This window comes from Camelus dromedarius, chromosome 16 (genome assembly GCF_036321535.1).
Source record: "Camelus dromedarius isolate mCamDro1 chromosome 16, mCamDro1.pat, whole genome shotgun sequence".
NCBI classification, from domain to species: domain Eukaryota; kingdom Metazoa; phylum Chordata; class Mammalia; order Artiodactyla; family Camelidae; genus Camelus; species Camelus dromedarius.
Window position 1 is genome coordinate 18,351,947 of NC_087451.1, and position 25,992 is coordinate 18,377,938.

At 55.4% G+C, this 25,992-nt stretch overlaps 5 protein-coding genes across 9 annotated transcripts; 2 read left to right on the top strand and 3 right to left on the bottom strand.

Annotated features, from left to right (window-relative positions):
- Positions 1 to 385: 385 nt before the first annotated feature.
- ENO3 (enolase 3) lies at positions 386 to 6,007 on the bottom strand. 3 transcript variants are annotated; one of them, XM_031467831.2, is made up of 12 exons: positions 5,847 to 6,007; positions 4,521 to 4,607; positions 4,156 to 4,251; positions 3,958 to 4,016; positions 3,705 to 3,774; positions 3,175 to 3,308; positions 2,030 to 2,252; positions 1,720 to 1,917; positions 1,341 to 1,542; positions 845 to 953; positions 624 to 682; positions 386 to 537 (listed from the first exon to the last, which is right to left on the bottom strand). In XM_031467831.2, exons 1-12 carry the CDS (start codon positions 5,860 to 5,862, stop codon positions 468 to 470), a joined length of 1,323 nt encoding a protein of 440 aa, XP_031323691.1. In that variant the 5' UTR covers positions 5,863 to 6,007; the 3' UTR covers positions 386 to 467. The 3 variants fall into 3 exon arrangements, with proteins under 3 accessions (XP_031323691.1, XP_010996826.1, XP_031323693.1); XM_010998524.2 differs by lacking the exon at positions 5,847 to 6,007 and adding an exon at positions 5,252 to 5,431; XM_031467833.2 differs by lacking the exon at positions 5,847 to 6,007 and adding an exon at positions 5,184 to 5,314.
- Positions 6,008 to 7,927: 1,920 nt separating this feature from the next.
- On the top strand, positions 7,928 to 10,881 carry PFN1 (profilin 1). The gene is made up of 3 exons (XM_010994668.3): positions 7,928 to 8,254; positions 9,716 to 9,908; positions 10,524 to 10,881. Exons 1-3 carry the CDS (start codon positions 8,123 to 8,125, stop codon positions 10,619 to 10,621), a joined length of 423 nt encoding a protein of 140 aa, XP_010992970.1. The 5' UTR covers positions 7,928 to 8,122; the 3' UTR covers positions 10,622 to 10,881.
- A 471-nt stretch (positions 10,882 to 11,352) lies between these two features.
- Positions 11,353 to 16,300, bottom strand: RNF167 (ring finger protein 167). Of its 3 annotated transcripts, XM_010994671.3 has the most exons (10): positions 16,075 to 16,300; positions 15,436 to 15,938; positions 15,273 to 15,353; positions 13,660 to 13,821; positions 13,501 to 13,588; positions 13,223 to 13,313; positions 12,888 to 12,993; positions 12,652 to 12,745; positions 11,926 to 12,006; positions 11,353 to 11,848 (listed from the first exon to the last, which is right to left on the bottom strand). In XM_010994671.3, exons 2-10 carry the CDS (start codon positions 15,517 to 15,519, stop codon positions 11,547 to 11,549), a joined length of 1,089 nt encoding a protein of 362 aa, XP_010992973.1. In that variant the 5' UTR covers positions 15,520 to 15,938; positions 16,075 to 16,300; the 3' UTR covers positions 11,353 to 11,546. The 3 variants fall into 3 exon arrangements, with proteins under 3 accessions (XP_010992973.1, XP_064351193.1, XP_064351194.1); XM_064495123.1 differs by having other exon boundaries at positions 15,436 to 16,300; XM_064495124.1 differs by having other exon boundaries at positions 13,696 to 13,821; positions 15,436 to 16,298.
- Positions 16,301 to 16,399: 99 nt separating this feature from the next.
- Positions 16,400 to 19,181, top strand: SLC25A11 (solute carrier family 25 member 11). Its single transcript, XM_010994669.3, has 8 exons — positions 16,400 to 16,626; positions 17,196 to 17,348; positions 17,432 to 17,638; positions 17,825 to 17,915; positions 18,004 to 18,094; positions 18,186 to 18,285; positions 18,364 to 18,415; positions 18,550 to 19,181. Exons 1-8 carry the CDS (start codon positions 16,532 to 16,534, stop codon positions 18,703 to 18,705), a joined length of 945 nt encoding a protein of 314 aa, XP_010992971.1. The 5' UTR covers positions 16,400 to 16,531; the 3' UTR covers positions 18,706 to 19,181.
- Positions 19,182 to 20,945: 1,764 nt separating this feature from the next.
- Positions 20,946 to 23,358, bottom strand: GP1BA (glycoprotein Ib platelet subunit alpha). Its single transcript, XM_031467829.2, has 2 exons — positions 23,288 to 23,358; positions 20,946 to 23,069 (listed from the first exon to the last, which is right to left on the bottom strand). Exon 2 carries the CDS (start codon positions 23,061 to 23,063, stop codon positions 21,387 to 21,389), a length of 1,677 nt encoding a protein of 558 aa, XP_031323689.2. The 5' UTR covers positions 23,064 to 23,069; positions 23,288 to 23,358; the 3' UTR covers positions 20,946 to 21,386.
- Positions 23,359 to 25,992: the final 2,634 nt, after the last annotated feature.

Consider the following 25,992-nt stretch of genomic DNA (forward strand, 5'->3'; position numbering starts at 1 on the left):
ACTCAGACTTCGACACTGCAGTGCCCTCTGCAGACCGTGTACTTCTGCTTATGGGCAGATCTGATCCAGCTTCCCCCAGCTTCCCCCTTGTGGTGATGTCAGGCCCTCAGTCCCCTACCCTGCTCTCCTGGAGCTGGTTCAGTGTCTGTGATTTCCTCTTCAGTTTCATTTCATATGGCAACTGCTTCCCCCAGCCTCCTTCCAAAATGTGAGCATCATTGTTCTAAATGCAGCCTGATTTCCTCTCTGACTAGTCCCTCACTCCCCTCTTGTCCCAGCGGGTTCTCCCCTCTGTCCTCCCCTGCTGCCCCCACCTCTCCACCTCTTGTCTCATCCAGCCCAGAGACCAGATCTCCTCCCTCCTACAAATGAGCAGGCCACTGCCTCAGCTGGCACCAGTGTTTATTTCAGAGGGAAGGGCTTGAAGGCCTAGGTCTCTCCTGGAGGGTGCTGGGGCCTCCAGCTTCTCATTTGGCCTTTGGGTGACGGAACTTGCGTCCAGCAAAGACAGCTTTGTCCCCGAGAGCCTCCTCAATCCTGGAAGGCAGACAAGGTCAGAGCTGTGTTATTGCAATCTGACAGGCCTCAACTCCTGCTGCCCAGACCCCCTGTGCCCACTGTACCTCATGAGCTGGTTGTATTTGGCCAGACGCTCTGAGCGGCAGGGTGCACCAGTCTTGATCTGAGGAGGGAATAGGAATTCCAAGGGTTACATGAGGCTGGAGAGGAGGGGTTGGGCCTGGCCCTGAGGGAACAGCCTGTAGTGGCATTCATCTCTGGGACAGGAGACCAGGGACCCCAAGAAAACTCAGTCAGACACTTGGCAGAGGCGAGTCATGAGTACCTGTCCCGTGCAGAGTCCCACCACGAGGTCGGCAATGAACGTGTCCTCGGTCTCCCCGGAGCGGTGGCTCACCATCACCCCCCAACCGTTAGACTGAGCCAGTTTGCAGCTGGGTGGAGAGGACACTCAATAAGGCCCAGGGGGACCTCCTCAGTGGGAAAGCCAGGGGCTGGGGGGCATGGGGGGTGCTTTTCGCTTCTGTTCTGGGGAGTGGCAACTTTGTGGGGAGGGTAATGACTAAGTTCTTTGGGAAGGAGGGAGGAAGGGGCGGTTCTTGATCTTGAATTTGGGTTCTGAGATGCTGGTGGGAAGAAGCAGCATCTGGGAGAAGGGGTGGTGGTGGTGGGGGACATGGCATGGGGTCAGGTCAAAAGTTAGTCAAAGCCTTGAGGTCAGGAGGGTGGGGTGGGTCAGGATCCAGGGGAAGGTCAGACTTGAGTTAGTGGGGAAGACTGTAGCTGGAGTGGGTCAAGCTGGGGTACAGGGAGGCACTCACGCCTGGATGGATTCGGTCACCGAGCCTATCTGGTTGACCTTCAGCAGCAGGCAGTTACAGGCCTTCTTCTCAACAGCCTGGGCAATCCTCTTGGGGTTAGTAACTGTGAGGTCATCCCCCACAATCTGGATGTTGACCCCCGAGAGGAACGAGGTCCAGGTAGCCCAGTCATCCTGGTCAAAAGGGTCTTCAATGGAGACCACTGGTGGGGGAAGGGGGCAGAGTCGGGTTAAAGGTCAGAAGAGTTTGGGTGGGGACTGCAATGGAGCTAAGGATTGGAAGGACCGAGTTGGTGGCAGTGGAGGTGCTGATGTCAGCATGTTGGGCAGTTCCTGGAGACTCAAGCAGAAGCAATAGAATAGACACCCAGGGGTCTCACCAGGATAGTTCTTGATGAAGTCCTTGTACAGCTCCCCCAGCTTCTCCCCACTGATGTGCCGGGCGGGGTCATCAGGTGATTTGAAGTCGAGATCATACTTCCCGTTGCGATAGAACTCAGATGCTGCCACGTCCATGCCGATCACCACCTTGTCAGGGTAACCAGCCTTTTCGATGGCCGTCTTCAGCAGCTCCAGGGCTGGGAGAAGGCAAGAGAGCACCTGAGGCCCCAGTGCACCCCGTCGTTGCAGCCCCCTCCTCTGTGGGGACTGAGGGGTTCTGCCCCTCAGGCTGACCCTGCTCACACTGACCTTCATTGTTCTCCAGGATGTTGGGTGCAAAGCCGCCCTCATCACCCACATTGGTGGCATCCTTCCCGTACTTGGCCTTGATGACCCCCTTGAGGTTGTGGTAGACCTCGGCACCAATGCGCATGGCTTCCCTGAAGGAGCTAGCTCCCACGGGCAGGATCATGAACTCCTGCATGGCCAGCTTGTTTCCAGCGTGGGAGCCTCCATTGATCACATTGAAGGCCTGAGAGGAGAGAGGGTGCTCAGACCAGGGCCAGGTATGACGGATCAAGAAGGGATTGGGGGTGGTGGGTCGAGGTGGAATCCTGGCTTCCCTATTTACTGAGTGCTCTAAGATGAGTAATTTTACTCCTCAGAGCCTCTTTCCTTATTGCCATAAAATGGGGATACCACCTGCTTACCTGCAGGATCTTATGCGAAAAATTTGAGAAACTGAAAGTTAAGATCTTAGCATGTGCCTGGTATAGCTGCTAACACTGATATGACACTTAGTACAGGCCAGACACTGTGCTGAGTGCTTTACATGTATTTTGTTGGGTCGTTTCTTCCTCAAAACCACTCTAGAACTGGGTACTATTTATTACCCTCCACTTTACAGATGAGGAAACTGAGGCATAAAGTGGTTCAATAAACTTGCCTAAGATCACACAACTAGTAAAGGGGCAAAACCAGGATTCACCCGGCAGCTTGTCTCCAGGGCTCATGCTCGTATACAATCTGCCTAGTAAGTAACAATAAATGGTAACATTATTACTGCAATTAAACTAAAAGGATTTCCATAAAGTGGGAATTTGGGTTAATAAGGATTAAAGAAGATACAAAAAAATGCCAAGATCCTTGCCACAAAGAAGCTCTCGATCTGATGTAGGGCAGGGACACAGGGCAGAATGAGAAGTTGGAGTTACTGAGCCTGGGATTGGAATGTGAAGGGACTGGGTTACATGGAGGGAAAGAAGCAGAGAGAGGTTAAAGGGAAGATTTGGATTGTGGGAAAGGGGGAGGGCTGGACCGCAGCAGGAGAAGTTCCATTTCAGGAAACTGTTTCTTTGCAGCTGGGTCTGGAAGGTGGACTTTTTCCAGGGGCTGCTTATGTCCTTTTCACTGGGTGGAGTCACTGTGGGATCTGGCAGGGCAGCTGCACTCACAGGGACGGGGAGGATCAGGTCTGGGTTCCCGGCGAGATCTGCGATGTGTCGGTAGAGCGGAACTCCCTTCTCGGCTGCTCCAGCCTTGCACACAGCCAAGGACACGCCCAGGATGGCATTGGCCCCAAACTTGGCTGGAGGAAGCAATTACAAAGCAAGTGTAAGAGCTCCTCCCGCAGGGTTTGGGGTCACCTCCTAGACTGTCCTCTCTGATTACCCCAGGAAGAATCCAGAACTCCAAACTACTGGGCACTGAGTTTGTTAACAGATCTCTTCCCAGCAGCCTGAGGTGTTCTGGGAACCCCCACCCCAGGGGAATGTGTCAGCTTCACGTCTGTGTCCATGGCCCGGCCCAGGCCTGGCAGAGGGCAGGCATCAGGAAATGCCTGTGGAATGAATACAAATCCCGCCAGTTACGGTGTGCCCCAAAATGTGGGACACAGAAATAATCCTAACCAGACCTCAGCCCACAGTCTCTCCCCAACCCCTCCTCCGCCCATCCCTTCCCCTGTGCCTGGCCCTTCACTCACACTTATTCTCGGTCCCATCCAGCTCAATCATAAATTTGTCAACTTTTTCTTGATCCACCACGCTTAGTTTCTGGAAGGGCAGGTTTAAGGAGGGGAGAGCAGAGGTTAGATTTCTCAGGCATCAGTGTATGTGCTGGAGGAAAGAGAAATGCAGGTATTTGGGACAGACAGTATGGCTGGCCAAGCATGAAGTGCTTGGGGTGAAGCACCAGGGGTATGGGTGGGGGGTGAGGGGGAGGTGTTCTGTACTTGCCTTCTCCAGCAGCGCGGGGCCTAGAGTCTTGTTGATGTGTTCCACAGCCTTCAGGACCCCTAGAGAGGCCAAAGGAGGGGGTTCAGATCTCCTATTCAGTCAGGTCTCTTCCTGTGGCCCCCAGCTCCTCAAGTCCCCTACCCAGCACAGACATCACGAGCCACGTCCTGAAACCACCACCACACGGTCTTTCCTCACCTTTCCCCAGGTAGCGAGATTTGTCTCCATCTCTTAGTTCCAGAGCTTCATAGATCCCCGTGGAAGCTCCGCTGGGCACAGCTGCTCGGAATCGGCCTGGGGCGGGAGGTATTGGAAGTTCACAGACAGTCCCATCCACCCACAAAGGGCCGAGGTCTCCCCTCTGAGCCCAGGGACAGGAGGCAGTGCAGAAGGAGACTTGTGCTTCTCCCTGCTGGGAAGCCAGGCTGGAAGAGGAAGGACTGGGAAGAAGTCAGGGGAAGGGGATCCCAGAGAAAGGCATGGATATGGCACGAAGTTGGGGGGCAAAGGCAGGTGGAGTTGGGGGTCTTCCCCGGCAAACCAATTCAATGGGCCTGTGTTACCCTTGGCTGTGTGCAGGTCCACCTCCACTGTGGGGTTGCCCCTGGAATCCAGGATTTCTCGGGCAAAGATTTTCTGCATAGCCATGGCTGCAGGGCAAGAGGTGTGAGAGAGGGAGGACAGTTGATCCCTTAAGGAACCCCAAGTCCCTTGCCCTTTAAGAGTCTTCTCTACCCCAAGAAGGCAGGTGCTGGAGCTAAAAATATCCTACAAAAAGGTCACAGACCAAAGTGGCAGGCGCAGCCCCCTCCCCCACTCATAACAGCTCCTATTCCACCCTCCCATCTTAAGAATCCGGGGGCCTCTCTTTTACAACTCCTCTTCGAGTCCACCACTCACCGAACCCCACCTCCCGCAAAGCTGCACTCACGCCTTCTCCCCTCACCCTCTGGTCAAGCACTCCAATCTCCATGGCTTCCCAGCCCACAAATCCTCTCCTGTTATTCTAGTTCTCATTTTCCTGCTCCTCAGCCTTCTCCAAATCCTCAGGAACCCTAAGTTTCCCCACCTGGCTCCAACTTTAACTACCCTTCTCAGTTGTCTCTGCCTGCCTCTCTTTAGTCTCATTGCCTTATTCCTGGGTACCCGCATCCTGCTCCAACCCCTCCCATCTTCTCAAGCACCCCCAGTCCCACGAGAAAAAAAAGAGCTAACATTTCCCTTACCTTCTCCAAGCCAGCACACCTTCACCCTTTACCACCCTCAACCCCTGGGGCTGGAAGATTCACCAGACCTGGGATGTCTTCGCTGGGCTCCGAGTCTAGGTTGCAGCTGGGACAGTGTCAGCTCATCCCCTCTCAGGCTGCGCATTTATCCCTGAGCCACCCTGTACCCCAGCCAGCCCCGCCTCTCCCTCTCCATCCGCCCCCTCCAGCCAGGCTGGCAGCCAAGTGCCCACTACAGCCTAAAGCAGAAGCCTTTGGCCTTGGGCACCTGCCCCCTTCCCAAAAGTCAATGACTAGCCCCTGCTTTCTTTCTACTCACCAACAAAAGTCCTTATTTTTAATTCTACCCTTGGGGAGAAGCAGGAAAAGGGCTTCAGAATGGGGGGTCTCTCCCCTCCCCGGGACTATATTCCTCTTTTGCAAAGGTTAAAGAGGAACTGGTGCCCTTTAGGAAAGGCCAGGGGTAACCTGAGCCCCGTAGGGCTGGGGAGGGGGCCTGGAAGAGGGGCTGCAGGATTGACATTCACACATGCTCAGCTCACTCGGCGGGCGGTTGCAGGGTGTCCTGTATCCTCACTGGGGGAAGGGGAAGGGGCAGGGGGTGCTGGGCCAGTTCTGAGCTCTAAAATTGAAGTCCCCACTAAGAAGGCGAGAGGGTCTCACCTCTCAGGGTCCTCATAGCAGCCTCTCTCGGCTCCACCCCATCCTCCCTCTGGGCCAGCAAGGGGGATGGTGGAGGCAGGCAGACGAATTTAGACAGGCGCTTGGAGTTGGCGCGGCGCCCTACTGATAGCGCTGGGACAGCACTTATCGCCCAGGGTGAACTGTCAGGAGCCCTTTCCCCACCGAACGCCAGCGCTTCAGGGCTCAGTCCCGGTCCATCAATGAACGATGTTGAATCAGGAGTGAGAAAGATGAATGGATGGGAGGAGGGGGTGGCCCTACACGAGAGTCTGACGCTGGTCCGCAAGCAGCACTGCAGGGAAGTGGGTCTCTGCCCTCGGTGACTCTCTCGCCTCGGCGGGTCTGAGGGGAGTGTGGTCCGCCCCGACTTCGGCTGCAGCCGAGGTAGGGAGAGGAGGGCACACCGGGGCTCGGGCCAGCGGGCGAGGGTCACCGACGCCTCGGCTGGTCGCCCCCGACTCGGAGGACCCTCCCGCCGGCGCCTGAGCGGCCGGCGCCCGGTGACTCACCCCCGGGCCCTCTCCCGAACTTCCCTCCCCGCCCCGCCTGCCCCGTGGTGTCTGTCTCCCAGCCCCCATCCCAGGATCCCTAACCCCCGTCTTCCATCTCGCCGTTCCCCTTCTTATCTCTGGCCGCTCCCTCTTGGGAGATTTCCACCCTGGGGTAGGGGGTGCGGCCGGCCAGAGGTCAGGAGATGGCGGGCGGGGAGCGCCGCCACGTGCCCGCTTGCGGCCCCGCCCGAGCCGATCAGTGACTCAGCCACGGCTGTCGAGGAACGTCGGCTCGGGGGGCGTTGGGCGCCCATGGGGCTTGGAGTGGCAGTGAAGGGACCGCGCCCCGCCGGGGAGGATGGGAGAGGAGCGAAGCCCCTTCCCGCCCGGGAAGCGCCCCTCCCCCGAGGGACCGGAAGCGGCCGAGCCCCTCAGCGGCCCGGGCGGCCAGCGGGGACTAGTTCACCTAAACCAGCCGCCGGTCCTGCCTAACCCGCTTCCCAGTGGGCAGCGAGCAAACTCATCGCACACAAGTTCTTAGCATAAGTTTTACTGACAAATAAGAAAAAAAAAAAACAAAAAACAACGGGCCGAAGTAGAAGGGACTTTCCCCTTGTTGAAAAAGTTGCAATCTTGAAGCCTCGGTATTCTTCCGCCTTGAAAAATAGTCCTGCCCGTCTGGCCCCGCTGGCGCCGGGGCTCAGTGACCTCTGAAGAGAGGGGCCAAGGGGCACGGCGGGTAACCCAAACTGCTGACCTGGGGACGGGCGGGGCTAGGACATGGAGGTGAGGCCTGAGGCTGTAGCTGATCCAGCGCGAGGGATAATCCTCCTAGAGACGGGGTGGGCTTCGGAAAGTGCAACTTGTGCCGCCTGGGCAGATGCTAGTTGTAGAAGCGTCCCCGGTGGATGCCTTCAACTATGAAAACGGCCGGGGTATTTTGTCAAATTTCCCTTTACTCCCTTATTTCTTGAATAAATAAAATCAAGAGTGCAGAGCGGCAACGCGCACGCCTCGCCCGCGCCCCTTCCGCCCGGCGGGAGACACGTCCCCGGCCAGCCTGCCTTCGCATGGGGTCCAAATCTCTCCGGTCCCGCGCGCCCGGGCGCGCGCCCGGGAAGCCGGCCGCCGGCCCAACCGCCCCACGCGCTTTCCCTCCCAGCCCCGGCGCAGGCGCGGGCGCACGCGCCGCCGCCGCCGCCCGCCGTTCCTTCCCCCCGGCAGAGGTGGGGGAAGGGGAAGTCGTTCCGTTTAACCCTGAGTTCCCCAAACCCTCTTTAATTTGCTAAATTTGCAGCTTGCTAATTATTTCTCCTTTCACTTTCCTTCCTCCTTCTGACTCACTCTCTTTCCCTCCACCAAAGTCTGATTTTCTATGCGGAGTGGAGCGAGCCTTAACTCTAACCCACCCCCGCCCCTCCATCCTTTCACATCAATTTCCATCGAACTCTGCAAATTTTGCAATAGGGGGAGGGATTTTTTAAATTGCATTTGCAAAGTTCGGTATCTGGGCAGGCGAGGAGAGGGAGGGAGGGAATGGGGAGCAGGCCCCGCCCCCACCGCCCTTTGCAAATAAAAATCTAGGGGGGTGGGGAGGAGCAGGAAGTGGCGGTGCGAGAGCTGCTGCACAGCTAGCAGAGCCGCGGTCCGGACGGCAGCGCGTGCCCCAAGCTCTCCACCTTCCCCCGCCCGCCAGCCCGAGGCAGCCCGAGCCCAGCCCGCGGCCCAAGCAGCAGCCCCGAGAGCAGCCCCAGCAGCAGCGCCATGGCCGGGTGGAACGCCTACATCGACAACCTCATGGCGGACGGGACCTGTCAGGACGCGGCCATCGTGGGCTATAAGGACTCGCCCTCCGTCTGGGCCGCCGTCCCCGGGAAAACCTTCGTTAACATCACGGTACTGAGAAGCCTGCGCGGTCTCGGGGACTGGTTGGGCTTGGACCCTGAGGGAGGGACTTGGGTGGGGGCGGGCGCGGTCTGGGGAAGGCAGGGAAAGGCCGTGACCCGGTCCTTGCCCTGGAAGTGGCGCGAATGGCGGCTGCACGTGAGCGGGTCTCTCTGTTGCACCCTGAGTCCTACGGCCCGGGCGGCGGCGCCCAGCTCGCCGGCCGCCCCGCTTTCCGCGACGGGGCGTTACATCCGGGGCACAGGGCGGGGAGGGGCGCGCCGCCCGGTGCGGCGGCCGACTTCCGCCTCCTCCAGGGCGGGGCGGGCACGCGCTGCAGTTCCAACCGGGGATTGTGATTGAGAAGGGACTTGGGGAGCCCTGGACCCCCAGATCCACTTCCGGCCGCCAGCTCGCGCCCCCTCCACCATTGTTCCTTCTTACGCTGGAGGGAGCCCCGGTCGCGTGGCCTGGGTCCCATGCCCGTCTTCTGTGGGCTCTCTGCCCCTCCCAACTCCGTTAGAGAGGGCTAGGCCGCCACACGCCCCCCCCCCAAGTTCGCACGTTGGACTCAACATTCCTGTGAGACCAATCCCGGAAGTCCCCTCGCCCTCCCTTCCCGCCATCCGCCGGGGTCTGGAGCACGAGAACTTCGTGGGAAGTTGTAGGACAGTACAAGTGAAGGAATAAGGGATGATTGCTGCTGTCCCCATCACCACCTCCCCTGTCCACACTGCCCGGAAGTGGGGAGGGGGAGCGGAAGTTCGAAAGGGGGGAAGGGGATTTCCGGGCGGGAGGGGACCGGATGTGGGGATTTGGGGTGTAAGGGGGAGGGGGAGATAGGTTCCCTGGGGTGTCTAGACCCGAGAGCTGGCTTGCCTGGTCTAGCCCCAGGTCCCCTCCAAAAGTTTTTCAACTTTCTCGGCAAGCCCCCGGGGATCTGCTGCCTCAACTTAGAGCATAGATACCTGGACCTAAACTCTAGGTTACTTGGAGACCCAGGCGTCCGGGCCCCTAACAACTCCTGCAGAACCTTTGACCAAATAAGGGCAAAGTTGCTTCTCCTGCTTCGCCCGCCCCCTCCCTTCCCCTCTTCGCTTCTGCTTTTCCTGAAGGAGAGTTCTGAGCATCCAAAGGCTCCCCACTTTATTCCACTCCACTCTCCTCACTGGTTTTTGGCCCCGTTTATATCCTGGGTTTGCTTTCCCTATTAAATACATCAAAGTCTCTAGACGAATGTGTCGTCGCTTCCTGTTACCATTCTCTAGGTTTGAGGATCGTGATCTTTTTGTGGGCTTTCAACAGTCCATATGGTTTCTCAAATTTCACGGATGTATAAAAAGCACATAACGTATACCTCCTCCCAAGGGATTTAGCTCCCTGGAGAGGTAGGGGGTCAGGTGGGTCCTTTGAGAAGAAGATGGGAACTTTGGTGTACTGACTAACTTCATGGCTGCTTGGTTCCCCTTCCAGCCTGCTGAGGTTGGTGTCCTGGTTGGCAAAGACCGGTCAAGTTTTTTCGTGAATGGGCTAACGCTTGGGGGCCAGAAATGTTCTGTGATCCGGGACTCACTGCTGCAGGACGGGGAATTTACCATGGATCTTCGTACCAAGAGCACGGGCGGAGCTCCCACCTTCAACATCACTGTCACCATGACTGCCAAGAGTGAGTTTCTGAATCCTACCCTTTCTCTAGCTTCAAAATCCCTAATGTGCCTCCTTCTATTAATCTTTTGGGGTCTTTTTCTGTGTGGATCCCCCAATATGAAGGGATCAGACCAGCTTTCTACTCCCAGCCTGCTGGATGCTGGGACATTGGATAGTCCCACGAGTTTGGTCTCAGTTCCTCATTGTATAAAGAAGTTGAATTGTATTATCTCTTGAGTTCCTTTTTTGCCTTGAGACTTTTTAGATGAGAAACTTTTCTTGGAGGACGTAGACTGTTGGTTGTAAGTTAGCATTTAGCTCTTGTCTCTTGAGGTCTTTTGTTAAAGCTTCGAGGTGGCAGGCTGATCTACAGCCATTTCTAGCCTGAACACGAGTCAATAGTCCAGGAGCCTTTGACCCCTAAATTTTACTTGTATTCCTTTCCAGCCTTTAAGCTTGATTTTCCCCTTTTGAAAAGCCCTATTGTTTCAGGGTGACTGACAGCCTGCCTGTGTGTGGGGGGTTGGGAGAGATGAGGTTGGGTTACAGCCCCCAGGGCTGGACAGCTGCTGAACAGCTGGCAGGGGGTGGGATTGTGACACCTGGGTCCTAGCCTCCTTTCTCTTTCCTCCAGCGCTAGTCCTGCTGATGGGCAAAGAAGGTGTCCACGGTGGTATGATCAACAAGAAATGTTATGAAATGGCCTCTCACCTGCGGCGTTCCCAGTACTGACCTCGTCTGTCCCTTCCCCCCACCACTCCCCACTGCTTTTGCACCCCTCTCCTTCCCACACACACACACACACACACCATTTTTATTTTTGGGCCATTACCCTACACCCTTTATTGCTGCCAAAACCACATGGGCAGGGGGCCAGGGCTGGATGGACACCTCCCCCTACCCATACATACCCTTCCTGTGTGTGGTTGGAAAACTTTTTTGTTTTTTGGGTTTTTTTTTTTTTTCTGAATAAAAAAAGATTCTACTAACAAGGTGCTGTGTGGTTTTAGCCTGGGTGTCAGGATGGAGGACAGTCACCGACCTGCCTCCATCCTGGTTTGGGGGTAGAACAGGGCTGAGGTACTACAAAGTCTAGGAATTTGAGCTTCTTGCTTTCATGCCCAGGATTAAACATCTGCTTCAGGCCTACCTGGCCAGATGGCCCAGCCCTTCCACAATGACATATCCAGCCCTAGGTCCTCAGTGTGCTAGCTGAATTGGTGAATAATGGAACAGAGCCATCCAGACCAGAGAATGGGTCCAGGCCTGTGGGCAAGGCAGGGCCAGTTGAGTCATCATGTGGGTGGGGCTCCCCCTCTCTGAGTCACAACAAATGCCCGCTGGGGCTACCCCTGTGACTACAGGTTGGCCTCTCAGCACTCCCCTGCCCCTTTATAGCAGAACGGGGCAGTTTCCACCAAAGGATACGAAGTTCATCTGTGTGAGAATGATCTCACCCTTAGTCCACAAAAACAATTTTATTAACCCAGTAAGTGAAGACCCCCATCCCTCTGCACCAACCCCCTCAAAAGGATGGAGTTGGGTAAGGGCGAGAACTGGGGTGGAAATGTCTCCTATCTCCACACAGAAGCCTGGAGAGAGGAAGTGGGGCTGTGCAAATAGGTCACCAGAGGAGGGGGAGGCGGGAAAATGAGTGTTAGACCAGGATGACAGCTGAAGAGGAGGCAGAGGGTGAGGGGTCTGCTGAAGGCCCAGGAAAAGCCAGGGGGGCTGGGGCTAGGGAGCCAAAGGAGGTGGGAAATGTCGGGCTGGAGGCCAGCAGTGGGGTCCGTTCTGAGGCAGGGTGATCCCTTGGCTCCCCTTCCTCATCACCCTCTTGACCCTGGGTTTCTTCCTCCTGCTCCTCATCCCCAGGACCCCGGTGAACAGGCTGCTTACAGATGGGGCAGGTCTTCCGGGTCTGAGTGAGCCAGGGGTCCACACAGCGGCTGTGATAAGCTGCCAAGAGGGATGAGGTGAAGCACCTGGTGCCTGCTGGTGGGGTGGGGGCATGGGCACAGGAAGTGAGACCTCACCATGAGCACAGGGGAGGACCCTCAGCTTGTCCCCATCCTCATATTCATCCAGGCAGATGGCACAGACATCATACTGGTCTCCTGGTGGAGGAAGAAAGGAGTCCTTTTACAGAGCTGCCCTGGACAGGGCCCACAAGAGCTCACTCTGGGAGGCCTGTGGTGGAGCTATGCCCTGCCGAAGTTACTTTCTCTGGTTCTACAGAGCCAGGGGAAGAGCTCAGACGGGAGCAGGGTAAGGCCAGGGTAGAACATGAGGAATCTGGGGTTTGAAGGCATAAGCAAAGAGAAGCAGAGGTAAGAAGGGAAGTGGGTTTTTGGGGGAAGGTGTGAGGGTGGAGAGAGGGAGTGGGAGGAGCGGAAGTGGGAGGCAGGGCTTCTGCGACAGCCTTATATGGGCACTGGAGGCTCCAGAGCCTAAAGGCCCAGCCCCTCCTCACCTGTGTCTTCCTCCTCAGCCAGAATCGTCCCCACTCCTTTCGTCTTTCTGCTTTCTCCACCTTCTCTCTTATAAGTAAGGTCCTCCATCTTTTCCCCCACTACTCCATTTAATCATCTTTGCTTTCCATCTCCCACTCTAATCCTGTCTTTTTGTGTGTGTAAAAAGAGGAGAAAGGTGGCATCTGGGCTGACACCTCCCCGCCATCATTGGCCCATATCTTCTGGGCTCCAACTCCTTCAGAACCAGGTAAGCTGTGGGAAGGGCCCTCTCTACCCCATCCCCCTCACCCTTCTGATAGTCATGTGTAGGAATCTGTTTCAGTTGCTCTTTGGTCAGTCGATTCCGCTGGAGCCGTTTCCGGTGCTGGACACAACGAACTATCTGGTGAAAGGGGGAGTGGCTGGGTCAGTCTGAGAGAACAAAGCTGGACGATCCAGTACCAACCATCCCAATCTTGCAACCCCAGATTCAGTCTGGCTTCACAGGCCGCAGCTCTTCCCATCTTGGTCCCTGAGCTACTCACCATCACTACGCCCATGGCCAAAACCAGCAGTCCCACAATCCCTGTGAAAGGGATGAGGTAATAGCCCAAGGGGAAGCTATTGTCTGGGACCAGGAGCACCCGAGCCCTGGGAAAAGGAAGACCAGTTTCAGAGGGGCGGGAATGGCAAAAGGGACAAAGGAAGAGGGACAAAGTAACTGGCTCTGGACAGGGCCCATGGACGGGAAGGGGGTGGGAAGAAAATCAAGAAGCAGAGTATGAAGGGCCTGAGGTCAAACGGCTGGGGCACTGTGGCTTGGGCTCCAGGTTGGCATGGAAATGCCAAAGGAGGAGTGGCGATGAGGGACACATCCTACCCTTTCTCGTAGACAAAGAGGGCACGCAGGTACTCGGAGCTCCTCTCCCCAATAAACACAGACGGGATCCAGATCTGCTGCTGTATTTCCTCTGCAGGGATCAGGGCATTACACTGCGGACCTGACCTTTCACGAGAATCCTTCCATAACCCTGGCATTTGGCTTTCTTGCCCCACCCCCCCCAAAGGATTAACTTCTTTTCCCTAATGCTTCAGCCCTCCCACCACCTCAGTCCAAGCTCTACTGAGAACCCAGTTGTCCAGGTCCCCCAACCTTACCACTGTTCCACACCATGTTCAGAAGTTCATTGGAGTTCACGTTGTGTACTACAGCGGCACCATACCCAGCCTTCTGCGCATTAAGGACCTAGGGAGATAAGGCAGATAAGGAGCCATCATAGGCCTTGCCACCCTTCATTACTGGTGCTTTTTTTTTACCCTCAATCTCCCGGCTCCCACTCCACATTCAGCAACCTTGAGGTCAAAGTTGCAGTCGAATCTTCGAAGCAGTGCAATAAAGACTGACCCGTTGACCGGGGCTGGGGGTGGTGGGGCAATGGGGCTGCAGGCATTGTCTGGGTGAGCCTCCACAAGGAAGCCCTGGGGAAGAGAAGCAAACAACAGTTGGATTTTATCTCCCTAGGTTCTGCTCCCCACAGGCCCACTAAGCACACTGGCCCCCATATGCTCCATGTCCAAAAGACACTTCCTTCTCCTTCCTGGAATCTGAGCATGCCACCCAAGTCAGAAGTCTACCTCTTCTCTTAGCCTCTTGAAGTTGCAATTACATCAAACGTCATCCCTTTACCAGACTTCGAGCATCCTTCTCCCTTTCCCAGATGAGCTAACCTATACCCCATACTCCAAGCTACTTCAAATTCTCCTGCCTTCCAGTTTCCCACTGATTGTAATTCAATTCTCCATTCATCCTTGTCACACTTTCTTAAGTTGTCTCACATTCCCTTCTCTGGTCTGTACTCTTACAGAACATATACCCTCTGTTAAAAAAAAAAAAAAGCCCCAAATCGGGTGAAGGTACAGTATAGCTCAGTGGTAAAGTGCATGCTTAGCATGCAGGAGGTCCTGGGTTCACTCCCCAGTACCTCCATTAAAAAAAAAAAAAAAGCCCCACGTCACCAAACTTAATACTTAATTATAATTTCAGCCTCCTCCAGGAACGGAATCGTAAACCAGTCTATCTGGAATTACCTGGTCAACACTAGCAAGGTAATCTGCCTGGTAGACCCCTGCTGTCCCCTAAAGAAAGGTGATCTTGCCACAATCAGCTCTTTGCTGGTACAACTTCTTTGTCCAGCCCCTTTCTGCCTGTAAGTCTTTCATTTTGTATAGTTCTTCAGAGATCCTTTCTATCTGCTAGGTGGGATGCTGCCCGATTAATGAATTGTTGAATAAAAGCCAGTAAGATATTTAAGATTCACTCAGTTGAATTTTTCCAATTACCCGTATTTTTTAATTGAAGTACAATGTTGTGCCAATTTCTGGTGCACAGCAGAATGCTTCAGTCATACATGAATACACATATATTCGTTTTCCTATTTTTCACGGTAAGCTACTACAAGATATCAAACAATTCCCTGTGCTATACATATAAACTTGTTTATCCCATTACCCATCTTACAAACAACTATACTGACATCTATGGCCCAACTGAGTTCTTGCTATGAGCAGTCTTTGTGATGAAGTACTGCAAAACTGCTTATCTAATTTAATCCTCACAATAACCCTGCCGTACATAAATTTCACTGTTATTCTATTTTACAGTAAAACCAACTAAGGCTCAGAGGAATAATTAATTTGTCTAAGATCATAAAACCAGTAACTGGCTCTAGGGATCCTACTGATAAACACCACTTTCTATGAGTAAACTTTGTCTTCTCCTGCAAGATTCTGGATTCCACCACACTAGATGTGCTCCTCCATTTAGTACCTAATTTGACTCTTCCTACCTCCTGCTTCACCCAAGAAAGGCTCCTCAACCCCTACCCAGGAGGGAGAATTTAGGGAAATAGGAAAAAGGAGGGGAAAATCACCTGAAGTCCCTCCTGGCTCAAGGCAGCCCCAAAGAGAGCTGGAAGGTCTGCAAAATCCATGCTGGCATTGTGGTCCGAGATCTGCGGACAAGAGTCCATGTTTCCTCGTCAGCCTGCAACCTCTGCCTTCAGCGCCCTTCCCCCATCTGCCCCTCAGACTCACCGCTCGAATGAGCCCCCGGCTAGGGGCCGCTCCCCACAGCACAGTGGCCACAACCACAGGAAGCGGGAAGGCCGCAGGGTGCATGGCAGCGAGACCAGAGAGGCGCAGGAGGCCGCTTCCTGGCAGCAGGAGCAGAAGCCGAATTCCGTGCCCTCTCTGGTCCTCCTCCAGGATCCCAGGGGTCTAAATACCCCCAGGTCCCACCTCCCAGCTACATGGGGGCGCGGGGAAGGACCCCCGACTCGGGGAGTGAGATATCCAACCCGTTTAGTGGAGCTGGGAGGGAGACACTAACTATATCCTTCTCTGGTATACGAATAAAACGGAGAAAGAGAACGGAGGCAAGCACAGGTGACAGAAAAACTTCTGGAAGGGTGGGGGAGCTCAAGGAGGTGGGACTTCCGGCCAGGTGGGCCGTCTTCCCATCCCCTGGAAAAGGGTTTCCGGCAAAGAAAGTCAGGCCGCTTCCAACATAGGACGCTCAAGATGAAAGACTTCCGGTCCTAAAAGACCAGTTAAAAGAAGGTTTAGAGGTGGAGGAAGTGCCTGTGGAGATGGAAGGAGCACGGAAGCTCCAGAAGACTACTAAGTCGTTTCCCCTCTAGTGCCCGAGATCCCACAGCTACGGAATTTACAAACCTCTTTTCCTCCCTCTGGCCGCCGCCGCGGTACCTTCAAGTCTCGCGAGAGTCCTCACCACCCTTCCCTCCCACCTGCTAAAATCTCCCTGTATCTATCGCGAGAGACCGCCTAACTCTGGCTAGCCTCGCTCACTCGATCTCGCGAGATCTTCAAAAACCCTCTTCTCTTTTTTCCCGCGACTCCAGTTCGATAAAAATTGCGCCTATGTTCTGGCTTCCTAAATCAGCCCCACCCCTTCCTGCACCCATTCTTGAAGATCCTCCGCAGCTCCGCCTTACTCCCGGCCGCCTTTGCGCTCGCGCCTGCGCCTGCGCCAACTTCCAGCTGGTGCCGGACCAGAGAGCCGGAGGGGCGTGCGCGCGCGCCCTCGCCCCTGTTGCGCGCGTGGTGTCACCTTGGGCGCGAGCGGGGCCGCGCGCGCACGGAACCGGGAGCCGAGGGCCATTGAGCGGCGATGGCGGCGACGGCGAGTCCCGCGGCTGGAGGGATGGACGGGAAGCCCCGTACCTCCCCTAAGTCGGTCAAGTTCCTGTTTGGGGGCCTGGCAGGGTAAGCTCAGGCCCCAGGGATGGGACAGGAGGAGGAAGGGACGGGTTCAAGGAACTGGGCCTGGTTCATCTTTGGGTTTGTTGCAGTGAACCGAGCCGCCACGGGGTCAGCGCGGTCCCCATCGTATTGCGAGATCCTTGATGGGCTGCCAGGATCTTTCCACCCATCGCAGGGCCCCTTCTGGGCTGCATGCCACCTGAGTTTCCCAACCCATTGCTTGGCTCTGTGGGGCTGTATGGGGTTCCAGGTCATCGCGTGCCTCTTACTGGACTATGTGGAGTCCCAGATCATGAATGCCCACCTATCCTCCCTGGGTTGGACTGCATGCCGTTCCAGGTCACTGTTTGACACCCTTGGAGCTGCATGGGGCACTTTCATTGGATGGCGTCTACTGGACCACTGAACTTTTCGGACCCATTGTTCTTGGTACCCGCAGAGGCTTTTTCACACATTCCCACCGGCCTCCTGAACACCTAGTGGCATGGCTAGCCCTGCCCTTTGCGACCTCTTGTTGCCAGGCTACATATCTGAGACACCTGGCCCTTGATTCCAACCCTGTCTTCCTTCAGGATGGGAGCTACAGTTTTTGTGCAGCCCCTGGACCTGGTGAAGAATCGGATGCAGCTGAGCGGGGAAGGAGCCAAGACACGAGAGTACAAAACCAGCTTCCATGCCCTCACCAGTATCCTGAGAGCAGAAGGGCTGAGGGGCATTTACACCGGGTACTGGGGCCAGAGGATGGGGGTAAGGTGTGGATTGGCAGCTCCAGACCTTGGCTTGATGCACCGATCCCTTCACTTCCCAGGCTGTCAGCTGGCCTGCTGCGCCAGGCCACCTACACCACTACTCGCCTTGGTATCTATACTGTGCTGTTTGAGCGCCTGACTGGGGCTGATGGTACACCCCCTGGTTTTCTGCTGAAGGCCGTGATAGGCATGACTGCAGGTGCAACTGGCGCCTTTGTGGGAACACCAGCTGAGGTGGCTCTTATCCGCATGACTGCTGATGGCCGGTGAGTTCCAGGTCTGAGCCTGCCCCCAGCCCCATTCCCTGGAATCTAGAATGAAAGAATTAATTTTTTATCTTAGATCTAGAGCACAGCTTTCACCTTTTCACAGCGTTCTAGCCTCCCTTTCTTTGCTCTTGCGGGGGAAGGGCAGTCTATCCTGAACTTGGCCTCTCCCTGCCTTCCCGCCAGGCTTCCAGCTGACCAGCGCCGTGGCTACAAAAACGTGTTTAATGCCCTGATCCGAATTGTCCGGGAAGAAGGCGTCCCCACCCTATGGAGGGTGAGTGAAGGGGCTGGAGACGGGGTATATCGGGGGGAGGAGTCAGGGCTGGGGTGTTTCTGACTCCTCCCCTACTCTGCCACCCCAGGGCTGTATCCCTACCATGGCTCGGGCCGTCGTCGTCAATGCTGCCCAGCTCGCCTCCTACTCCCAGTCCAAGCAGTTTTTACTGGACTCAGGTGAGACCCAGAGCTGGGCCCTCAGTTCCCAGCCTGGCCTGCACCAGCTCCGAGCTGACTGCCACCCCCTGCTCCGCTCTCCCCACCCCAGGCTACTTCTCTGACAACATCCTGTGCCACTTCTGTGCCAGCATGATCAGCGGCCTGGTCACCACTGCCGCCTCCATGCCCGTGGACATTGCCAAGACCCGGTGAGTGTACTGACCTGGGCCTGGAGAGGGACAGGAGGACCCCTTATGTCTCTCACACCCCTGCCTCCTCTCCTTCAGGATCCAGAACATGCGAATGATTGACGGGAAGCCGGAATACAAGAATGGGCTGGTGAGGAAGCTGGGCTGGGGGCTCGGGCTGCAGGATTTGGCGCTCCAGGAGGGCGGTGTGGGGAGCTGGGTAAGAGGGGCAGGGCCTCAGAGGTCGGGTCCTAGCCCTAGTGCCCTGCCTGCCTGCCTGTCTAGGACGTGCTGGTGAAGGTTGTTCGCTACGAGGGCTTCTTCAGCCTGTGGAAGGGCTTTACACCGTACTATGCCCGCCTGGGCCCCCACACCGTCCTCACCTTCATCTTCTTGGAGCAGATGAACAAGGCCTACAAGCGTCTCTTCCTCAGTGGCTGAGGCGGGTGAGGGGCCTGGAGCCGCCGTGCTGGGGCTCCAGCTCGCCTGCTGCTCCTACAGTTAGTGCGCCCCCCCCCGGGGGCCTGGACTCTGCTGCCCTGGGCCCCTCTATTTATTTTCCCTCCACAGTGTGGTTCCCTCCTCTGCGGTCAAGGACTTTGGTCTGTCCTACCCCTGCTCCAGCTTGCCCTCCTTGTCCTCATCCTCGTGATCTCTCTGTCCCTGGCTGTGCCTTGAAGGGGGAGCTGGGAAACTCCCTGTGGATTTCTGGCCTCCTCTTGGATATGAGTTTCAGGGCATGTAGGACAGCAGAAGACCCCCCCCCCCCGTTCTCAGTGGAGAAACCAAGGCAGAGCTGAGGGAACAGAAGAGAGCAGAAGCTGTTCAGGGGGTCAAGGGTCTGCCGTGGGAGGACATGGCTCTTCCTCCCTTCACCTCGCTGAGGACATAATCAATAAATTGGATTGATGACACCACCCCCGAATCTGGAGAGTTGTGGGGGCAGGAGAGGGAGGAGGCTGGAGAAAGAAGCAGATGCCCCTGGAGAACAGGAACTGGAGTTTTTAAGAAACATTACTAAAGAAAAAGTACCCGTGGGTTTTATGCAAATATTATGTAAATCAGTATTGCAGCAGCTGACATGAGTAAGGAAAACCCAAGCTCCAGGCCCTGTCTGTGGCTTCCCAGCCACTAGCCCAAAAATGTGACAGACACCCAGTCATCTCCTATAATCCCTAGGAAAAGCCTCTGGGGTCTGCTGACTGCTTCTGCAGCCTCAGGAGGGAGGGAACAGAGTCTGAGAGGGGAAAGCTGACCTGCAGAGGGTAGAGTGGACGTAGAGTCAGGCTCCAAAGCCCAGAGGCTTGAGGAAAGGGAAGATGTTGGCCGGAGACTTGATCTGGGCTCCAGGCTGGGAAAAGTGACCGCCTTCTCCATTTCTTTAGATCTGTGACTCCCAGTCCCTGCCCTCAAGCCTAGAAATCTCTTGGAGCATAAAAGGACATAGGAAGGTCAATCGGAAGGAGGGCTTGGTGGCGTGAGGCCCGAAGGCTTCTCCCAAGCTAGGCCAGCGAACAGGCAGGCAGCAGGTGGGAGCTGTCCACTTGGCAGAACCCCATCAGAAGGAGAGGTTGAGCTCAGCAGCCTGGTGGCGCTGCTGGGCCCTCCCACTGCCTCTTCTACCTGCTCCCTTCACATGCGGGCCTGGGCCATGGTGGCCACTCAGAGCTTGAAGCCTGGACCTTGTCCTTAAGGAGTTCCAAGTTCAGAGGGGACTGTGACAGAGGGAAAGTGGGAGTGCAGCAGTTGGCCGTTGCGGGGTGACTTGGAGCACCGGGCCCAACTGGGGAGAGGAGGAATGCTGCACGGTAACAGACTGGTCTGGGAAGCAGGGGCAGCGCGCCTGGCAGAGGCTTAGAGGACAAACTCTGGGGAACAGGTGATTTCTGCTAAGTGTCTGCCTAGAGAGGGGAAGCTGGACTGCCAGGTGGGTTGGCGCACACAAGTCGTCGATTGCCGAGCTCCAGTTGTCTTCTGTCCGGGGAAGAGTACAAAGCAGGAGAGAGATGTGGTCAGGTTTTCAAGTTAGGAAGATTCTTCCTGCACCGTCTGGAGGAGGGAGTCTCTGTGGAGCCAGGGAGGCTCAGCCCTTACTCCCATTCTCTAGACCCTACACCTTGGTTCAGGCAGGAGACAAAGCAGGAGAGAGATCCAGCCACCGCCACGGTCAGGTGCAAGATCTGCAGCCGGGGAGACAAGTGGCCTCCACTTGTCTGTCCCCTGGCTTGACAGCAGGAAACCTGAAAGTAATTCCGTAAAACCCACCAAGATGGCTCACACAGCCAGGCCCTCTCCTCCACTGTCCTGCTGCCCCGGGCCAAGCAGGAGGGCTGCATTTCTGACGCCGTCGGTGCCTGCAGGCACCCCCTGCATTCCTGGGTTCGCAGCCTGCCGGCAGGTAGCCCCAACAATGTCACTGAGCTCCTGGGAAACTTACGGTTCTTGAGCTGGAACTGGTGTTCGGGGTGGCCTGGTAAGGGGTGACCCCTGGAAGAGAAGAGGCACCCCAGGTGGGAGAAGTGGTGGCCAAGACTAGAGCTTTGAGGGTGAACAGTGCAACTAGGATGGGGCGGCTGAGGCCTCGGGAATACTAGTGACCAGTGCCCTAGCCACTGTTTCCCTCTTCAAAAGAATCAAAATTCTATTTTAAAATTATTTTTTATTATACAAATAACATCTGATGGTGGAAAACTGGAAAATGCCAAACAGAGGAAAAGAAAAAACCACCCATGTTTATACCACCCAGAGACAATCAGGGCTCACATCTTGACAAAGCTCTTTCCAAGTTTTCTTCAACACACAGATACATGTGGGAAGCGTGCTCTGTTCTGTTTATTAATGGCTTTTTCCTAAAATGTCCCCCAAGTGCTGGTAGTCACCTAGTGGTCTGGAAACCCTGCCTTGCAGCATAGGGAGCTCCCTTTGTTCTCTGACCCACCCAACTCCATCTCACTGCCCCTCCTGATTTGCTGGGTCTGAGATTGTGGTGTGAAAATAAGGCTCCTGATAAAGGAAGAATAATTAAGGCCTCCCCCGATGCTGTGCTCTGTACCCACCCGCCCTGGCTGGATCCCAATAGGAAAGCCCGTCAGAGCCTCTCCAGGTCCTCCAACCACCTGCCCTCAGAGGCTGTGGCCAGAGTACCTAACGCCCACCGTACCCAGCAGGTCCTGACCGCGACCCAAACTCAGGGCCGAGGGCCGCCGTCCCACCAGCAGAGGCCCCACCCGACCATTAGGTCGCACCCACAAGAAAAGGCTAGAGCGGAAAGTGGGAAGTGAGCCTCGGAAGAAAAGCAGCCAGGCGTGGGGCACCATCACTTGCCTTCCCCTCTGCAGCTCCAGGTGCGTGGTCTGCGTGGCTGTGGCCAGGGCCTGCGGTGCCCCGCACCAGACCCAGGTCAGCAGCACGATGAGGACCCCAGAGGCAAACAGGAGCCAGAGGAGACCCAAGATGTAAAAGCCCAAGGGGAAGAGGCAGCAAAAGTCAGAAATGAGAAAAGGGTCATTTTGGGAGCCATCCAGAGTCCCTTGAACCACCCTGAGGATCTTCAGGGAGTTGGCATACTCAGAGATGAGTGTTGTGGTGGGTTCTAAGGTGGCAGAGACTGAAATGAATTCCACAGAGGTTGAGAATGTGGTTGGTTCTGAGGTGGTTTGAGTTGTGGGTTTTGGGGTGGTGGGGGGCTGTGGGGGGGTGGGGGTGGTGGAGGGCTCAGTAGTGGGTTTCAGGGTTGTAGAGAAGATGGGTCCTGTGATAGGTGGGAGTGTGGTCTTTATCTTACTTGGAAGCCAGGAGGGTGCTTGGCCTCTCAGAGAGGTGGTAAGTACTGAGTGAAATGGGTCCCAGTGGGTTGGCTGGGCTTCGCTGGTGGTAAAGGACTGGACCGCAGCTCTTGTGGAAGTCACACTGTCGTTCTCATAGTCCTCGTTGTAGTCCAGCTGGTCCCCACTGGCGGTGCAGCCCTTCCCCATGTACGCGGAGACAGCCATGTTGTGCGGATGGTCACATTGCACACTCTCCACATTGGGGGTCATGGCCTGGGCGTCCACACCCTCCTTCCATAAGTAGACGCTCTGACTGTTCATCCTCAGCCAGTGGCTAAAATGGAGGATCCCGCAGTCGCAGAACCAGGGGTTGTCGTGGAAAAAAGTAAAAGACAGCATGGGGGCCCTAAGGAAGCCCTTGGGGATGGTGTGCAGCAAGTTCCCCTGGAGGTAGAGGGTGTGGAGCTCGTCCAGCCCATGGAGGAACCCAGGGGGCAGCTCACTCAGCCTGTTGTCCGCCAGGTTGAGCTTCTGCAGCTGGCTGGTGGTCGCCAGGAGCTCGGGGGGCAGAGTTGTCAGATTGTTGCCACGCAGGGAGAGCTCGTGGAGGTGGGTCAGGCCCTCCAGGGCCCCGGGAGACAAGGAGATCAGCTCGTTGAAGGACACGTCCAGGGTAGCAAGTGCCGGCAGCGCCTGTCCCAGCGAGGGCAGGCTTCTCAGCTTATTGTGGGAGATGGTCAGGGTCTCCAGCTGTGGCAGCTTCCCGTCGACCTCCAGGCTGGTCACCTGGCTCCTACTCAGGTGCAGCTGAGTGAGGGAAGTCAGCGACACCAGGGAGGCAGTGGAGAAAGTGCCCAGAGAGTTCTCTCCCAGGTGCAGGATGGCAGTTTCTGCCGGCAGATCCGGAGGCGGCGCCTTCAGGCCTAGGTTATCACAGTTCAATTCCATCCGCTTGGCCACTATGGAGACCTCACAGATGTTACTGGGGTGTGAAGGGCTTGGCAACAGAAGCAGCAGAAAGAGGAGAGGCATGGGGACCTGTGGGCAAAGGGAGGGCTTGAGCCGGCGCCCCTCTGGCCCCTGACAGTATTCCTCCAGGCCTGAGCCCCCACTGCAGCCTCCAGGATCCTGTCCAGAACCTCAGCTCCCGCACCTCCCACCCTCTCCACTCCCCTCTCCCACCTTGCCCCTCAAACCCTAAACTGCTAGCTCCAGGTCCTTGGCCCCCTCCTCCCGCCGCCCCGGCCCCAGCTTACAGGCTGCCAGAAAGACCTCCCAAGACACAGAGCTTCTTCCAGAGTGTGACCTGGTCCTTCTCTCTCCCAGCTCCAGGGAGCGCCTGGTCGGGGGCAGGAAGGGGGTGGGGATGGGGAGGAAATGCCAGCCTGATAGGGACTCCTGGGGCCCAGGGAATGGTCTCCCTCCCGGACACAGGTCCTTATCACCTCCTTCCACGACTTTCCCCCAAGCCCTCCTTTTGGCTCCTCTCTCTCCCACTTTCCTTCTACCCCAGGGAGTTTGGGACTCCTCCCATTACTCTCCCAGTTTTTCAAAACCTCTCCAGCTGCCACTCTCATTTCCTCTCCACAGCTACATTCTTCGAGTTGCCTCCTTTTAACCCTCACCTCCCTCTGCTTCCTCACCCCACTCTAGGCTGTTTCTCCCCCACCCCCACTCCATGGACTCAGTTCTTTGCCATGGTCGCCAGTGCCCCCTGACCCTCTCCTCCCACTGGCCACCCTTCCGCATGATCTGACTTCCACAGCCTGCACAGCCATGCCCGCTCCCACCTTGAGACTCATGACAGTCATTTTTTTCCTTGGTTTCCCTCTTGCCTCTCTGGCTGGCCCTCCTCAGTCTCCTTTGTGGATTCCTCTTCCTCTGCCCTTCATGAAAAATGAACCTGCCCCCAGAGCTCCGTCTCTAACCCTCTTCTTTTCTTAGGATCGACGAATACCTGAGATTATCCTCATCCGGTCCCTTGCCTTCCGCCACTGCCTACCCCCAGTGGCTCTCAAATTTTTGTCTCCAGCTCAGACCCCTCTCCTGAGACCCAAGCACAGATGTCCCACTGCTTTTGGATTTCTTGGCTGTCCCACAGGCACTCACACCATATGTCCAAAACTGAGCTCATCATCTCTCCAAAAATTTCTCCTCTTGTGTCGTCCAGCCTAGTGAATGGTACCATCATCCACTCACTTATCCAGCCCTTCACTCGGTACAAACCAAATCCCTGACAGTCATCCTTAACTCCTCCCCTCCTCCACTCCCACCTCCAAGTCCCGCTGACTTTACCTCCTAATGTTTCTCAAAGCCACTTCTCTCCATCCACGTGGCCACCATTCCTCGGCCAGCACGCCCGCTCCCCTCCACTGCTTCCCTGCAGCAGCCTCCCGGCTGCTTGCCCCACTTTCTCACTTCCCTCCCTCTCCCACCCTAGAGGGGTCTTTCAGAAATGCAAATTTGCTCATATCCTTCCCCTGCCTGAAACTCACCAGTAGCTCTTACCTCAGAACTCGCAGGAGGAAGTCCAGGACCCCTAACATGGCTTACAGGGTCCTTTGTGATCTGACCCTGGCCCACCTGTCCAGCCCCATCTCTTAACCCTCCAACTTTCACTCCAGATTATTCTTTCTTGTGCCGGGACTCTTCTTCTCACCCCTTATCCCCTTCTGCCTAACTCTTATCTGGAAAGTTCTTCTTTCCAGAAAGTTCTTCCTCCGGAAAGCTTTTTAGGACTTCCTAAGACCAGGTTAGGTGCCTCTTCCAGAAAATCAACCACCGTGTCTGTTGGTCCACAGCCCCTTCCAATGATGAAAACGTCCTGTCAACTGTCCCCCAAAAGAGGCACCATGCAGCCACGTGAGCCTGCCTCTGTCTGCTCACTGGCGAATGGACAAAGGGTGGGCACTTAAGCTAGATACAGTTAATCCATAGACTGGCCATATATAATTTGCAGACTGCAAAAAGTATTTGAAAACACGGAGAAAATGAGGCCCTCAGCAGCAAGAAGTGAGGCAAAGAGTTGCATAGAGAGAGGCCATGATGAGGAATAAGGCCCCTAAAGCTGATGGGTTTTTGTTTGTTTGTTTTTTCCTCTTTGGCATCAGTTAGGGATTTTAACTGTAAGCAACAGAAAATGTTCTCCCTAATTTAGACTGAAGAGGAATTTATTAAATATACACTGGCTACTTCACAGTGAGGTTTAGAGAACCAGACATGGGAGACTGTGTAGCTAGGAGCAGTGCCCAGAACCAGGCTGCAGAACCAGTCTGGTGAGCAAAACTCTGCTCCTGCTGCAAGACCAGGTCACTGAAGCTTGCACCGCTCTCACTGCTGAGCCAGGAACTCAGTGGCACCACAACCTCCCGGCTGCAGAGAGAGAATCCTGCATTGTCCCCACCCCTTTGTGATACAAGCTCCTGATTTAAAGTCTGGGTGTGAATGTGACTGGCTTTGTGCCCGTGACCCAGCTGCAAGGGAGTCTAGGAAATCAAGTATCTGGCATTTGCAGCTTCTGTAGTAGGAGGAAGGTTCCGCTTCTCCAAAGATTTCCAAGTGAAGAATTTTGCAGACACAGTAAAGAGATTCATATGCTTTGGCACCTACTGAAACGGTCCTAAAAACATGAAGGTTTTACTTTCTTCACAAGTCAGTGTCCTGAATTGTTTCTAATTTGTTTCGAATCTTTGAATGCTTGGAATTAACCCTACTTGGCCACTATGCATTATTCTTTTAATACAATTCTAGGTTGGTTTGTTCACATTTTATTTAGAACTTTTACATCTAAGTTAGAAAATAGGAGTAGCCCATAGACTTCTTTTGAAGATCTTTGTCTTTTTCTGTTTGTTTGTTTTGTTTTATTGTCAGAATTATGCTGGCCTTGTAAAATAAGTTGGACATTTTTATGTTCTCTGGAAAAGGTAGATATTGTAGGGTTTTTCCGTGCAGTTTTGGTGGA

Coding starts and splice junctions, on each gene's coding strand:
- GP1BA (XM_031467829.2), bottom strand. CDS start 23,063: ATGCCTCTCCTCTTTCTGCTGCTTCTGTTGCCAAGCCCTTCACACCCC.
- RNF167 (XM_010994671.3), bottom strand. CDS start 15,519: ATGCACCCTGCGGCCTTCCCGCTTCCTGTGGTTGTGGCCACTGTGCTG. Junction 13,589..13,659: donor TGGGAGCCGGGAGATTGAGG/GTAAAAAAAAAG, acceptor TTATCTCCCTAG/GTCCTTAATGCGCAGAAGGC. Junction 12,007..12,651: donor TACACATGACTATCAGAAGG/GTGAGGGGGATG, acceptor TTCCTCCACCAG/GAGACCAGTATGATGTCTGT.
- SLC25A11 (XM_010994669.3), top strand. CDS start 16,532: ATGGCGGCGACGGCGAGTCCCGCGGCTGGAGGGATGGACGGGAAGCCC. Junction 17,349..17,431: donor CTGAGGGGCATTTACACCGG/GTACTGGGGCCA, acceptor TTCACTTCCCAG/GCTGTCAGCTGGCCTGCTGC. Junction 17,916..18,003: donor GCGTCCCCACCCTATGGAGG/GTGAGTGAAGGG, acceptor CTGCCACCCCAG/GGCTGTATCCCTACCATGGC.
- PFN1 (XM_010994668.3), top strand. CDS start 8,123: ATGGCCGGGTGGAACGCCTACATCGACAACCTCATGGCGGACGGGACC. Junction 8,255..9,715: donor AAACCTTCGTTAACATCACG/GTACTGAGAAGC, acceptor TTCCCCTTCCAG/CCTGCTGAGGTTGGTGTCCT. Junction 9,909..10,523: donor TGTCACCATGACTGCCAAGA/GTGAGTTTCTGA, acceptor TCTTTCCTCCAG/CGCTAGTCCTGCTGATGGGC.
- ENO3 (XM_031467831.2), bottom strand. Junction 4,252..4,520: donor GGACCTGCACACAGCCAAGG/GTAACACAGGCC, acceptor CTCCCGCCCCAG/GCCGATTCCGAGCAGCTGTG. Junction 2,253..3,174: donor ACCTGATCCTCCCCGTCCCT/GTGAGTGCAGCT, acceptor CTCTCCTCTCAG/GCCTTCAATGTGATCAATGG.